Raw genomic sequence first — 13911 nt, forward strand, 5'->3', positions numbered from 1 at the left:
CCAAGCTCACCGTGCATAGTGAGACCCCCAGATCAAAACTTTTTTTTTTTGTGTGGCTGTGTAATTGAAACACTATTGTATAATAATAAAATTGTTTAAGAACCGTTTTATAAGAATATTATTATCACTATTGTATAATAATTTATATGAACTGTGCGGCACACATAATAATATCACAGCCACAAAAAAAAATTTGTGTTCTGGCCCAGAGGTCTCACTATGTGTACTTTATGTTTTTGGGGTCGCTGAATCCGAATCCGAGGTCCATTTTACCTAATCAGATCAGGGTTTTGATATAACCCCAGAAAACCAATATATGGCGGACACCTTTTGAAAAAATTCATCGGATTCGCTTGAAACTCGTTACTCGGGTCTTTAAGGGTCGCCGATTACGAATTTGATGTCAGTTTTCAAAAATTCAAAATGGCGGATCCAATATGTCGGACACTTTTTGTAAAATTCGTCGGATTCGCTTGAAAATCGTTACTCAGGGGTTTTAGGGTTCGCTGAACCTGAATTCGAGGTCTATTTAACTCCATTAAAATCAGAAATTTTTTCTAACCTCAAAAAATGACTTTATTATTACATTCATTTAATTAAGACCAATTTTCTAAATCCTTGTACCGTCGGCATTGGCATTACCTGATGTACACCGCGGGGAGGTTGCTCGATCGGATTTTGTACATCATGTATAGCCCTTAAAAGGGCTGATTGATAATAAGAATGCTGCTTTAAAAACGGATAATATTTTAATGGTTTTCTTTTTTTGAACTATATCGTGTTCTTTTCTCTTCAAACGATCTGTGGAGAGGATTTCTTTTACGCATGTTGTTCTGTTCAAGTGATTCTCTTTTGAGCATCTAGCAAAAGTCTGCCAACATATTGACATCCCACGCTCCCTGATAGCGAGTTTCAACAATTTTAATGTCTTGGTGGAATCGTTCACCCTGTTCTTCGCTGAAGTGTCCTACGTTTTCCGGAAATTTGTCAAGATGAGAGTGTAGAAATGCAGTTTCAAACTCATCAAGCATCCTAACTTCTCATAGTTATTTATCATCTTGGCCAATATTTCTTTACATTGTGAACTTTTTCGATTTCCCAAGAAGTTTTCTACAACCTCTCGAAAACTCAACCAAGCTGCTTTCTCCACATTATTCATCTGACTAATAAAGACATTATCCTTAAGCAATTTTCGAATTTGAGGACCGTCAAAGATACCTTCATTTAATTTTAGCCTCAGAAATTGTAGGAAATGTCGCCTGTAAATACTCGAAACATTTACCTGTCTTATCAAGAGCTTTGACATACTGTTTCATAAGACCTAACTTAATGTGGAGAGGAGAATGCAGGACCTTTGATGGATCTACGAGCGATTCATTAATGACATTGTGCGATCCAGGTGTGAGGGACTTTCTCATAGGCCAATCTCTTATCTTGTAATGATGTTTTCTAGCTCTACTATCCCATGAACATAAGTAGCAGGGATATTTTGTAAATCCAGATTGTTGCCTAAGTAACATAGTTATGATTTTGAAATCTCCACAAATCTGCCACCTGTGTTGCTCGTAACCAATTTTATTCAGAAGTATTTCCATATTTTTCCTTCATTACAGTCGAATGAGCTATAGGTATAGGAGCATAAACATTGGTATTATGGAGTAATACTGCCTTAATCCTTTTTTTTGAAGAATCGATGAAAAGTCGCCAATCTGTTGCTTTGTAGCAATTTTTTTTCATTTTATTCATCAGTTCATTGATATCAGTACAAAATACAAGATCATCATCTTTAGAAAAGTATTTTCGAAAGTCTGATTCTCGATTACGATATATGAAAACCCTTGTCTTTGGTTCTAGGAAATCATGCTGCTTCATAAATGAAGCCAAAAACTCCGCACTATCTTTTGGCAAACCTAAGTCGCGTATGAGATCATTTAATACAGGCTGTGAAACTAGCTTCGGGACTGATTTTTTAGTGTCTGCAAAATAGTCAGAGTCGCTATTGTCATGGTCGCTTTCAGGCTCGTATTCATCAACATTCATAAATTCATCATTTCTCACTGCGTTAATGCTCTCGAAATCAGTTTTTTCTTCTTTGTTGTTGGGTAAAATTGGATCCTTTACTGATGTTACTGTTTTATAAACGATGTTGTGTTTATTTTTAGAAGTGTAATTCTGACTAACTTTATTTGAGTAAAAAAGCAATCTTCTTTACAAAGAGGTTTCTTCCATTCTGCTGGACTGGAAAATTTGATTGCTTTTTTGTCTTTCTTCCAACGGTTAAGCATTAATTTACAACAATTGCAAATTATATTGGGAGTCCATGCATTCTTATCAATTTCTGAATAAAAAATCCCCTTGTATGTGACTTTGGCATCATCATTGATTTGTTTTCGCAATGAACTGATTTCGTACTTGCAGCAGATATAACAAAACACATCGCGATTACTATCGCAGTCGTGACATAGATTGTTACTTTGTCTTGTCGCAGTATACTCTACATTAGCCAAGTTTCTCACCAATGAAGAGCTGCAGTTGTTTGATGACGACGCCTGAGAGCCTGCTTTCTCACCCTCAACCGCCGATACTGGGGTTCCGAGTCCCTGCATCGTAACACGTTTCTTACGTGGGTCTACCATGACGGCATCAAAGCCGTTATCCAGGGACTTAGCCGGATAGCGAACAATCTTTGTTGCCCACCGTCACCACGTGGAGGTGCCCTGGATGCAAACACACGCAAGATCCAATTACTCTGCATGGAACTTAAGCTTCAAATTCTTTAAGAGTTTTTATGTTGAAATAAAATTTAATATCGATATTTTCCGTTAATATCCTGTGTAGAAATTGACATATTTTAGTCATAATATAGGAACTTCTACACGGGATAGAGTAAAGCATACCTCCATCAGGAGTGGGTTTGATCCAAACCGTTAAAATAATTTTGTCCCTTATTTTGAATTTTTGAAAACTGACATCAAATTGGGATTCAGCGACCCCTAAAACCCTTGAGTAACGATTTTCAAGCAAATCCGACGAATTTTACAAAAAGTGTCCGACATATTGGATCCGCCATTTTGAATTTTTGAAAAATGACATTAAATTCATAATCGGCGACTCCCAAAACCCCTTAGTAACGATTTTCAAGCGAATCCGATGAATTTTACCAAAAAGTGTCCGCCATATTAGACCCGCGATTTTGAATTTTTGAAAACTGACATCAAATTCGTAATCGGCGACCCTTAAAACCCCGAGTAACGAGTTTCAAGCGAATCCGATGAATTTTTTCAAAAGGTGTCCGCCATATATTGGTTTTCTAGGGTTATATCAAAACCCTGATCTGATGGGGTTAAATGGACCTCGGATTCGGATTCAGCGACCCCAAAAACATAAAGTACACATAGTGAGACCTCTAGGTCAAAACATAAATTTTTTTTGTGTGGCTGTGTATTTAATGAATTAGGTTTATTTATTTTTATTTATTTTTTTAGAGCAATTTCAATTTAGAGAAAATAGTGTTTTTCATCTTCTGAATAATTCTTTACTTGGAAGAATTGTATTAGGTAAATACAATGAAAATAAAGAGTTAGAATATAATTTACTGAAAAACATTGTAATATCAAATAAATTGAACGAACGTCCTGACAGTTACACGTAAGTATAATTTTATTGTATTTTGGAAATAAAAGTTTCCAGTTTTATTAATATCAGAACAATTTATTTTTTTTAATTATACTAATTATCAAAATACAATTTAAAATTATTTTCGATAAAATTACAAAAAATGTATTTCTTTTGAATTTAACATTTTTTGTAATGTACAATAAAATGTAGACAGAAAACAATATAACTTATATGCAGTATCGGAAAAATGATAATTGTTATTAATATATTTATTTCTTGGTATTTGTTTTAAATTAAAATATCAATTATCAATATATTTAACGAATAAATATTATTTATTTACTGTATTAACTCTAAGGAGTTTGAAGATCTTAGAGATCAAATAATTGATCTGTTCCCATCGGAGGATAAAGATTACTTCTATATTCCATACAATAGAGGACCAAATAAAGAAACAATTGGTGCTAGAGGCTGCTTGTATGAGCATTACAAGTTCTTAAGAAAAAAATTGAGGGAAGCAAATCTTTTAAACGGAACTAGTTCCTTACATGAAAGAAGTAGCAGTTTTGAAGGTAAGCTATAGCAAATAATTTACATTATTAAGAAAACTCAGTTTTCGTTGCCATGTTTAATAATTAATTCCTAAATTAATTACTTTGAACTACAGAGGATAAAGAGAACATTAACTGTATAACGGATCCGAATGCAGAAACATTTTCCAAATCAGAATTTATATTAACATGGAACAATACTTTTGAGGAACGGATGAAAAAACTAAATGTTTACGATCCACGATTTGAAGTATTAAAGAAATATTTGAGAAGTTTTCCGTGTTTAAAAACACCGTTGGGAATAACATTGGTAAATATTCTATCATATTGCAAAGATATTTAATGTGATTTTTAAAAAAATAGTAACTTTCCATAATTATTATATATAATTTGTTATGAATGAGCTCGAATCGGATCTCGATAAAAAATTGGACGAATTAAATGACACTCAACAATCAACATTCTCTTTTTCTACAACGTGGTCAAAATATTCCGGTAAATTAATTTCTATGTTCAAGAATTCCAAAACTAAAGAAGTAAAGCACTTCTTCCAATTGCACAAGAACACTTTACAAAAAGGTAATAACTTTTTAATTTTTGAAATTAAATTACAAAAAAATTTTGTTTATTTTCTAATCCTTAATATCTTTTCAGGAAATCACAATGATGTAATAGCGTTATTTTTGTTACCGATTTGCCTTAAAGTAATAAAAAGTTATAAAGAAGAAAAATCTACAATTCACTTCTCTAAGAAAGAAATTTCCAAAAATTTCATATTGCATGTAAAAGTAAGTTAAATAAATTCCCATGTTAAAAAGTTCCTAGGAATGTCTCGGGCGAGAAAAAAATAATTTTTGTATTAATTTTTTTCAGTCCCTGCATAATCCAGAGATTCTTAGAATTTGTCTGGAGTGACTCTCGAAAATAACTCTGTCTCATTCTTAGGAACTTTTTTCACTCGGGATTTAAATGTAAAATGCACATTACTTAAGTATTTTATAACATATAATACATAATATTATTTTATATTTAATGGTTTATTCTTTTTTTTAGGATCCAGATAATTTAGACTCTGAAATATCAACGCATAAAAATTCCCTGGGGGAACGGGTGGATGCTTTCTTGACGCGAAAACGTCAAGAATCCGTCAAAAGTTGACGTTAACAAAAAAAGTGTTTTAAATGCAAAAATATGATAAAGTAAGTATTGGGTTTTGTATAAAAAGTGTTTATTAATCGTTTATGACCTTATTTGTTACAAATTAATGTAAAATAAGTGAAATAAAAGATAAATTATGTGGAAATGTCAAGTGAATGTGAATTGATAAATTGGTGTGTATTTATTGAGAAAGTGTTATTGTCATGATTTTTTAATGTCAGATAAATAGTTAAAAAGTGTAATTTTATTATTATAAAGTGTTATAATTAATAAAAGTTAATGTTTTAATAGTATAAATAATGTATATATAGCGGCTATGAAAATAGTGAAGGACAGTTACCTACACGCTGTTGATATGTCGCCGCGCGTTTTGTACGACAGATGGCGGGAGTGACATTTGTCCATGTGTTTTATGACATGAAAATAGATGGAACAAAAAATAATATTTTTATAGTGCAAGATACTTATAACCTTTCTTTGAATTATTTAAATTTAATGAAAATAATGATAAATAATATAACTACTTAAATATACTTATGTACATGCTTCCCAAGCTGTCGAAGCTTGTTACAAATGTTTAAAAGCATTAGATCTATTGCTATTATTATTATTATTATTAGCTATTATTATTATTAGCCTATTGCTTGTGATTTTGTTTGGGGCCTTGTAGGAAAATTAATCTATGGTTTTGATCTTATCAAAAGCTGTGCACCTGTAACAAGGTTATTAGTCGAATTAAAAAAATTAAAATAGTTTTTTAAAAGCTACAAGCAAGTTAAGTGAATTGAAGCAAATTCAAGTACTTTTTATATTTTATTAAAATTGATTTTATATTTTTAAAAATATTATTTATTATTATAAGTTTTTATATAAATCAAGATTTTTTATTAATAAAATATAGATAACAAAATGATTAATTTTCTTTTAACATTTATCCTGGGATTATATGGCAATCCTTCACTTCCACGAAATATTGTTCAGATCGTAATTGATTATATGAGAAATTTTATTGCAGGCTTTTTTTACCCGGTTTGTTAAAAGATATTTCATCAATTCTTAAAGACGACAATGTTGAAAATAAAACAATATTAAAAGTAAAAGAATGTTTTCAAACATACAGTTTCATTTTAGATGATGTCTCGACAGAATGTAAACGATTCCAATTATTAAAACAGAGAGGATTATTAATTGATTTTGAAGAATTTACTATTGGTAGACATTTTGTAGATAGACTTGTAGATAATGAGATGATACTTGTTTCAGAAAATTTACACGGAATACACGTTCCTTTGAGGAAAACATTAAAATTATTTCTAGAAATCCCTGTATGTTAAAGCAAATCACTTCATACATAGAAAAGTTAAAGATAGAATCAAATATTATCACAAATATTATGCAGGCTGACTTATGATTAGAGAAATATTTAAAAATTAGTGATAGCATTATTTTGCCGCTTTATCTTTTCTACGATGACTTAGAAACGGGTAATCCATTAGGTAGCCACGCCGGTAAAAACAAATTTGGTGCTTTATATGCGTCGATAGCTTGTCTTCCTCCTCACATTTCATCTCGACTGAATTAAATATTTTAAACCCTTTTAGTACGCACTAATGATAAAAAAATAGTTCAAATGACAAGGTTTTTAGAAAAATTGTTGAAGAAGTTAATTTCTTGCAATCTACAGGGATTCTCATCAAAATCAATGGAAGTCTACAACGCGTAAAATCTCAACTAACTTTAATTCTTGGAGATAATTTGGGACTTAATAGTATTTTTGGATTTGTTGAATCTTTTACAAATACTCACTTTTGCAGAATTTGCACAATTTCTCCAGATGAATATAAAAAATTATTTTTAGAAAATGATAAGATTCTAAGAACACGTGAAAATTACGAGAAAGATTTTAAAAAAATACATTTTCTGAAAGTGGTATAAAAGAAGAATGCACTTTTCATAATATTAAAGGTTTTAATATTACGGAAAATGTATCAGTAGATCTTATGCACGATTTACTAGAAGGTGTTTCTCTGTACGTCTTGGAATCTATAATATGGGAATTTATTTTCGTTAACAAATTTTTTACATTGCAAACTTTAAATACTCTTATACAATCTTTTGATTATAATCAATTAGGACTTACTACTGCTTTACCTCAAATAATTATAAACAAAGAAAAAAAAATAAAAATGTGAGCATTTGAAACTTTATGTCTTATGCGTTGTTTTCCATTTGTTATCCCCTTCGCAGTCAAGACCAAAATCTCATAAGTGGGCTCAAAATGTCGACAACTTTTTAAAAAACTAAAATTTGCGCAAACGAGCATACTATTGTATTTGAAGTCGCTGATTACGAATCGGATATCAGATTTTTAAAATTGAAAATGGCGGATCCAATATGGCGGACATGAAAATTAAAAATCGACTGAAATCACTTGAAACATGTGTTTTAGGGGTTTTCGGGGTCGCTGATTACGAATTCGATATCCGATTTTAAAAATCTAAAATGGTGGTTCCAATATGGCGGACAACATTTTCTAAAACTCATTGGATTCACTTGAACCTTTTTACTCGGGGATTTTCAGGGTCGCTGGTTAGGAAACCGATTTGAGATTCTAAAAATTCAAAATGGCGGATCCAATATAGCTGACGAAATTTTCTAAAATTCATCGGATTCACTTAAAACTTTTTACTCAGGGGTTTTCGGGGTCGCTGATTACGAATCCGATTTCAGATTTTGAAAATTTAAAATAGCGGTTCCAATATGGCGAATGAAATTTTCTAAAATTTAACGGATTCATTTGAAACTTGTTACTAGAGGGTTTTCGCTGATTACGAAAAACTTTAAAAATGATAATAAATACAAAATCTACCCCCGCAGTCAGCTGTTAAGTATACTACGTTACTTACGACCGGACCTCAGAGTTTACCACGTGGAGGTATGCGGTCGTATTTTACACTTCTTTATTTATTTTGTTTTTTATATTTTTTTTGTTCTTATATTGGATCCGCCATCTTCAAAACCGATATTACATTTTTAATCTACGACACCATTAAATCCCAAGTAACAACTTTTATGTAAATCTGATAAATTTTTTAAAATAGCGCCAGCCATATTCGAAACTCTACATTGTATTTTAAAAATCTTATGCTAGATTCATAATCAGCGACCTCGAAAACAGCCGAGTAACAAGTTTTAAATGAATCGGACGAGTTTGTAAAAATGTCTTCCGCTATATTGGATCCACCATTTTGAATTTTTAAAATCTGAAATCGGATTCGTAATCAGCGACCCTGAAATCCCCCAAGTAACGAGTTTTAAATAAATCGGACGAGTTTTTGAAAATGTCGTCCGCTATATTGGATCCGGCATTTTGAATTTTTAAAATCTGATATCAGATTTGTAATTAGCGATCCCGAAAACCCCTGAATAACAAGTTTCAAGTGAATCCGATGAATTTTTGAAAATGTCCGCCATATTGGATCAGCCATTTTAAATTTTCAAAATCTGATATCGAATTCGTAATCAGCGACCCTGAAAACCCCTGAGTAACAAGTTTCAAGTGAATCCGATGAAATTTTAAAAATGTCTTCCGCCATATTAGATCCGCCATTTTGAATTTTCAAAATCTGAAAACGGATTCGTAATAAGCGATCCCGAAAACCCCCGAGTATAAATTTGTGGACAAATCTGTGTGTTTTTGTAGCCAAAAATCTGCTTGCGTCTATACACGTCATCGAAGTTTGAGCCCACCTGCACCATGACGTGTAGAGATCCTCAAGGGAGAGTTGCGTTAATATGCCTTAAACGGTGATTGATCAAGGGTTTCCGGAACCCGGATGTTTGAAAATTGGCGCGAATTGTCTTCGAATTTGAATTAAGTAACACATTATCAACATTACTAATATTAAATTTTTTAGATTAAAAAGTAAAAGAAAGCATGTTACTGTTTTGTAATGAAAAAATAATTATAATAAAATAAGTATAAAAAAGGAATTAATTTGAAAACGTGTTTATATATATATATATATATATATATATATATATCTTTTTAAGATTCTTTGTCAATCTTTACATTTGTTACTATGATTGTAAGGTTTTGGAATGAAATATCCATTTTTACATAGACCTATCCAAGATCTTTCACGAAGACTGAAAGTTACAATATTTATCATTCCAATTTGCAAGTCTTCCAGCGATGACACTTTTTCAAGAAGCGTATTTTTTACAATAATATTGTTTGGCTATAATCTTTCGTAAGTATTATATGTTTAAAGTCTTTTGTATTTTTTAAAATCTGATTTAACAATTTTTGCGAAGTTCATGATCATGATATAGCGAAATGAATTAACTTACTTTGTCAGCCATGATGTAAACTTAATTATAGAAGCTTTTATTTTTCACTTTCAAACAAGAAAGAGTTTTTAAAATAATTTTCCAGCACCTTTTTTGAAATAATTTGGAATTTTATTTCTCACTTGTTTTCTATTACATTAAAGGTTATTATTATTAAGAAGAGGGTTGTGGACCTAGGACCTTGCAGGTCAAAGCCACTAACGCTTGGGTAATCCCTTTACGTTCCCCATAACCACCCCTATATCCGAAGTCTTTTCCACAACAGGAGGACTTCGGCCAGGTTTCTGGTAGCAATAACGGTCTCCTCCAGAAAGAAGTAGCCCGTAATGTGTTCCGGCTCCTTCACAAGTGCAGGGCAGTGACACAAAATGTGTATCGGGGTTTCATATTCCTCTCCACACCTATGGCACTTCGGGTCGTCTAGGATCCCCATTTTGTGCCTATGATAGCGCAGATCACCATGGCCAGTTAATAGCCCTGTTATGATCTTTGCCTCTTTTCTATTTAATTTGCGGAATTCCGCTTTCCTTATAGGGTTAATACTACTTCCCATGAGTACCTTGGCTTGTCTACAGCCCTTAGTTACCTGCCATTCCCTTTGGTGTTCCACAGCTATCCACTGCTAAATTTCCAGTGTCAGGCATTTGTTGGAAACACCAATGGGAGGTTCAGGTCCAATAAGTTGTTTTCTAGCCCCTTCTTTGGCTAGCTCATCCGCCCTATCGTTTCCCGCGAATCCACTGTGACTAGGGATCCAGAGGAGGGTAACACGGTTCGTTTCAGCTAGTTTGTTGAGTGCTTCATGACAATCACCGACCAGCCGTGATGTTGATACGTATCGTTTCAAGGAGAAAATAACCGCCTTGCTATCCGAAAGGATAAAAATATCTTTGTTGTGACAATTTTTCAAGGCTTCAACAGTACCATAAAATATTGCCACAATTTCGGCTTGTAACACAGTAACAGTGGTCCCTAACTTAAAGGAGTGTCCCGCTTGGGAGGTTACATGATAGATTCCTGCACCAACTCCATTCCCGCCTTTTGATCCATCTGTGTACCAGACTTCACAGTCAGCTGGAATACTTGTCAGTCCATTTATCCAATCTTCTCTACTAGGTATATTTATCCTATACTTTTTGTCGAAGAGGTACAAAGGGACAGTTCTGTCCCTAATCATACTTAGAAAAGGGATTCTTACCAATTTCTTTGGGGGACGCCATCTGCCCACCTCCCTGCAGCCCACAGGACCACTCAACCGCAGGGCAGCCTTAACCGCCGCTGCTTTAATTGTAAGGTGTAAGGGTTCTAGCCCCAAGAGGGCACCAAGGGCAGCAGTAGGAGTTGTACGCACCGCCCCCGTTATGCCCCTAAGGGGCCGTCCATAAATTACGTAAGACATTTAGGGGGGGGGTCAGCAAGATCTTACGAACAATAGAAAAAATGGCGCTAATGTATGTAAAAAAAATCTTACGAGGGGGGAGGGGGGGTCAAATTTTTCAACAAAATGTCTTACGTAATTTATGGACAGCCCCTAAGTACCATCCCCCTTACCCTTTCCAATTCTGTTTGTGCTGTTTTTAACTCAACTCTACTCCACCAGACCACACAAGTATAGGTCAGCCTAGGGAGCAGAATTGCTTCATAGATCCACAAAAGTGTATCCGGCTTGAGACCCCAGCTACTACCTATGGCCCTTCTACATTGCCACAGAGCAGCTGTAAGTTTCCTGCACTTCTCTTCCAAGTGCTTTTTCCAAAGCAGTTTACTATCCAGGATTACTCCTAGATATTTTGCCTGCTTTGTGTATTTGATCTCTTTTCCAGACAGCGTAAGTGAGAACGAGGCTTTCCACTTGTACCGTCTGGTAAAGATAACCGCTTCCGTTTTCCCCGGATTTACAGATAAACCAACCTTCTCACACCATTTATCTACCTGGTTTAACGCCTTTTGGGCCACTTCGAGTATAACTTCGAGGTGGGGACCGCGAACGATTAACAAAATGTCGTCCGCATAACCAATTACATGGTATCCTGCTTCGGTCAGAATTCTCAGTAGTTCATCCACCACCAAGGACCAGAGCAAGGGTGAAAGAACACCTCCTTGGGAGCATCCAGAGTTGACTGTCCCTTTCAGGACTGAGTCTCCTTTAGTTGATAAGAGGTTCCTGTTTTTAACATATGACAGGTCCAATCAACCACTCCTGTAGGAATATTAAAAGCTGTCATAGCTCTTTTTATGGATTCCGGAGAGGCCTGACTAAAAGCTCCTTCTATGTCCATAAAAACACCTACAGCAAAGCCCTGATTCTGCAGTTGCCCATCAATTAGGTCTACTGCTCTAGCCAGAGCTGTTTCCGTAGAGCATCCCGCTCTATACGCATATTGATCCTTTTGTAGCGGGAACCGCTCCAAAATCTCACTGCGAATATATCTATCCACCAACCTTTCAACTAATTTTAGAATAAAGGATGTAAGGCTAATAGGACGAAAATCCTTCGGTGAGGTATAACCGTTCTTGCCCGCTTTAGGTATGAATACAACTTTTGTACCCCTCCACGCTATCGGGACATATCCCAAAGTCAGACTCGCCCTAGCAAGCCTTACCAATGGTCCAACAGCCTCATCTATCGCTCTTTGCAAGAGGACAGGGTAGACGCCATCAGGACCCGGAGACTTGTAAGGGCTGAAAGATTCCGTGGCCCATCTGATCCTCTCAGCAGTCACAATCCTGTTAGCCAACTGCCTCCGCGACCGGTAATCAGCCTGCGAAAGGTTTATTGGCGGCCCAGGATCGGATCCGCCCTCTCCAGACCTCGAAAAGCCCGGGAAGTGTTCCTGGACCAGACAAGCCAAGGTCTCATCGTCCGACTCAGAGAAAGTCCCGTCCGGCAACATTAAAGTGCCCAGAATTGCATCAGGGTTCTTAGCGAGCAGCTTATCCAATCTGGCCGCCTCTTTCCTTTTTTCGATGCTAGATCAGAAAGCATTCCAACTGTCTTGTTTTGCTTTCCTTACTTCATTTCTATAGTCGTCTCTCATTTTCGTAAAATCAGACCAACCATTAGTCGTGCGCCTTTTCTTGGCACGCTTAAAGAGTATCCTGGTTTTTCTCCTGAGATGTTCTAATCTCTGGTTCCACCAGCACACCTCTTTTCCCGAGAATGCTTTTGTCGGTTTGCAGCTACTTTCATAAGCTGCCTTAATAGCCTTTATAAAATCATTCGCAGCCTCATATAGGGTCTGATAATCTCTTATCTTACCCGGTAAACCAGAAAGTGTCCTTTGAAGTTCTGAGATATAACTAGCCCAATCCGTCCTTCTGGGATTACGAATCCACTTAGTTTCGGGTCAAACCGCAGACTCCACCTCGAAGACTATCTGTGAATGATCAGAAAGAGAAGGTTCATTAGAAACTTTCCATCTACTTACCTTATTTCCAATGCTTTTGGAGCAGAGAGTGATATCAATCACTTCCTGCCTAATCGCATTGCTAAAAGTCGGGGTCGAACCCGTGTTGAGAATATCTAGATCCGTTCCAATTAGATATTCCAATAGCTTCTGTCCTCTCTGGTTGTGCTTTAAGCTCCTCCACACCGTATGTTGTGAGTTTGCATCGCAGCCCAGCAGCAGAGGAAGTCCCTTTTCCATACAGTAGTCCACCAACCTGCGAACTTCAATTGGCGGATTAATTTTATTATCATATGGAAAATATGCCGATCCTACGACCGTCTTATCTATACCCTCCAGGTTAGTTACTACCACCATTAGGTCCCCTGAACACAGATCCAAAAGTGGAGTTGCGTTGACACCCTTAGTAAGAATGCACGCCCTGGTATTGGCAGCTCTGCAGTCCCTGTAACAAACTAGACCAGCCCCACCAAGCCCCCTAATGACACCTCTTACTAACCATGGTTCTTGGATTAGTGAGATGCCTGTGTGCAACTTAGCCATGCTCCTCATCAGTACTGATGAGGCGCCTTTGCTATGATGCAAGTTAATCTGAATGGCGGAGAGCTTGCAAACAGTGAATTATGTTTGCTCTTCTCCCTCCTCTACATTGCTTGTGCCGTCACGATCAGGGACAGTTACCTTAAAGGTTATCCGCCCGAAGTGATAGTGAGGCTTAAATTCGAGAGCCTCTATAGCCCTTGCCTGACTTTCAAGGACTTTAGCGACAAGAAGAAAACTCTTGTCACCCCTGTTCGCCACCTGAGACCCATCAACATTCAGCA

The 13911-nt window shown here is 35.6% G+C and overlaps 2 protein-coding genes across 2 annotated transcripts; both read right to left on the reverse strand.

The window, feature by feature from the left end:
• Positions 1 to 10302: 10302 nt before the first annotated feature.
• LOC122510091 (ribonuclease H-like) lies at positions 10303 to 10857 on the reverse strand. The gene has a single exon (XM_043624502.1). The coding sequence runs from the start codon at positions 10855 to 10857 to the stop codon at positions 10303 to 10305; it is 555 nt and encodes a 184-aa protein (XP_043480437.1).
• A 1798-nt stretch (positions 10858 to 12655) lies between these two features.
• Positions 12656 to 13630, reverse strand: LOC122510092. Its single transcript, XM_043624504.1, has 2 exons — positions 13109 to 13630; positions 12656 to 12934 (listed from the first exon to the last, which is right to left on the reverse strand). Exons 1-2 carry the CDS (start codon positions 13628 to 13630, stop codon positions 12656 to 12658), a joined length of 801 nt encoding a protein of 266 aa, XP_043480439.1.
• Positions 13631 to 13911: the final 281 nt, after the last annotated feature.

Source organism: Leptopilina heterotoma, unplaced genomic scaffold (assembly GCF_015476425.1).
Source record: "Leptopilina heterotoma isolate Lh14 unplaced genomic scaffold, ASM1547642v1 Lhet_66, whole genome shotgun sequence".
NCBI lineage: Eukaryota > Metazoa > Arthropoda > Insecta > Hymenoptera > Figitidae > Leptopilina > Leptopilina heterotoma.

Excerpts from the sequence above, each read along its gene's own strand:
- LOC122510091 (XM_043624502.1), bottom strand. The coding sequence starts at position 10,857 with ATGATTAGGGACAGAACTGTCCCTTTGTACCTCTTCGACAAAAAGTAT.
- LOC122510092 (XM_043624504.1), bottom strand. The coding sequence starts at position 13,630 with ATGGCTAAGTTGCACACAGGCATCTCACTAATCCAAGAACCATGGTTA. Across the intron at positions 12,935-13,108 it reads CCAAAAGCATTGGAAATAAG|ATAAGAGATTATCAGACCCT; the intron begins GTAAGTAGATGG and ends TTACCGGGTAAG.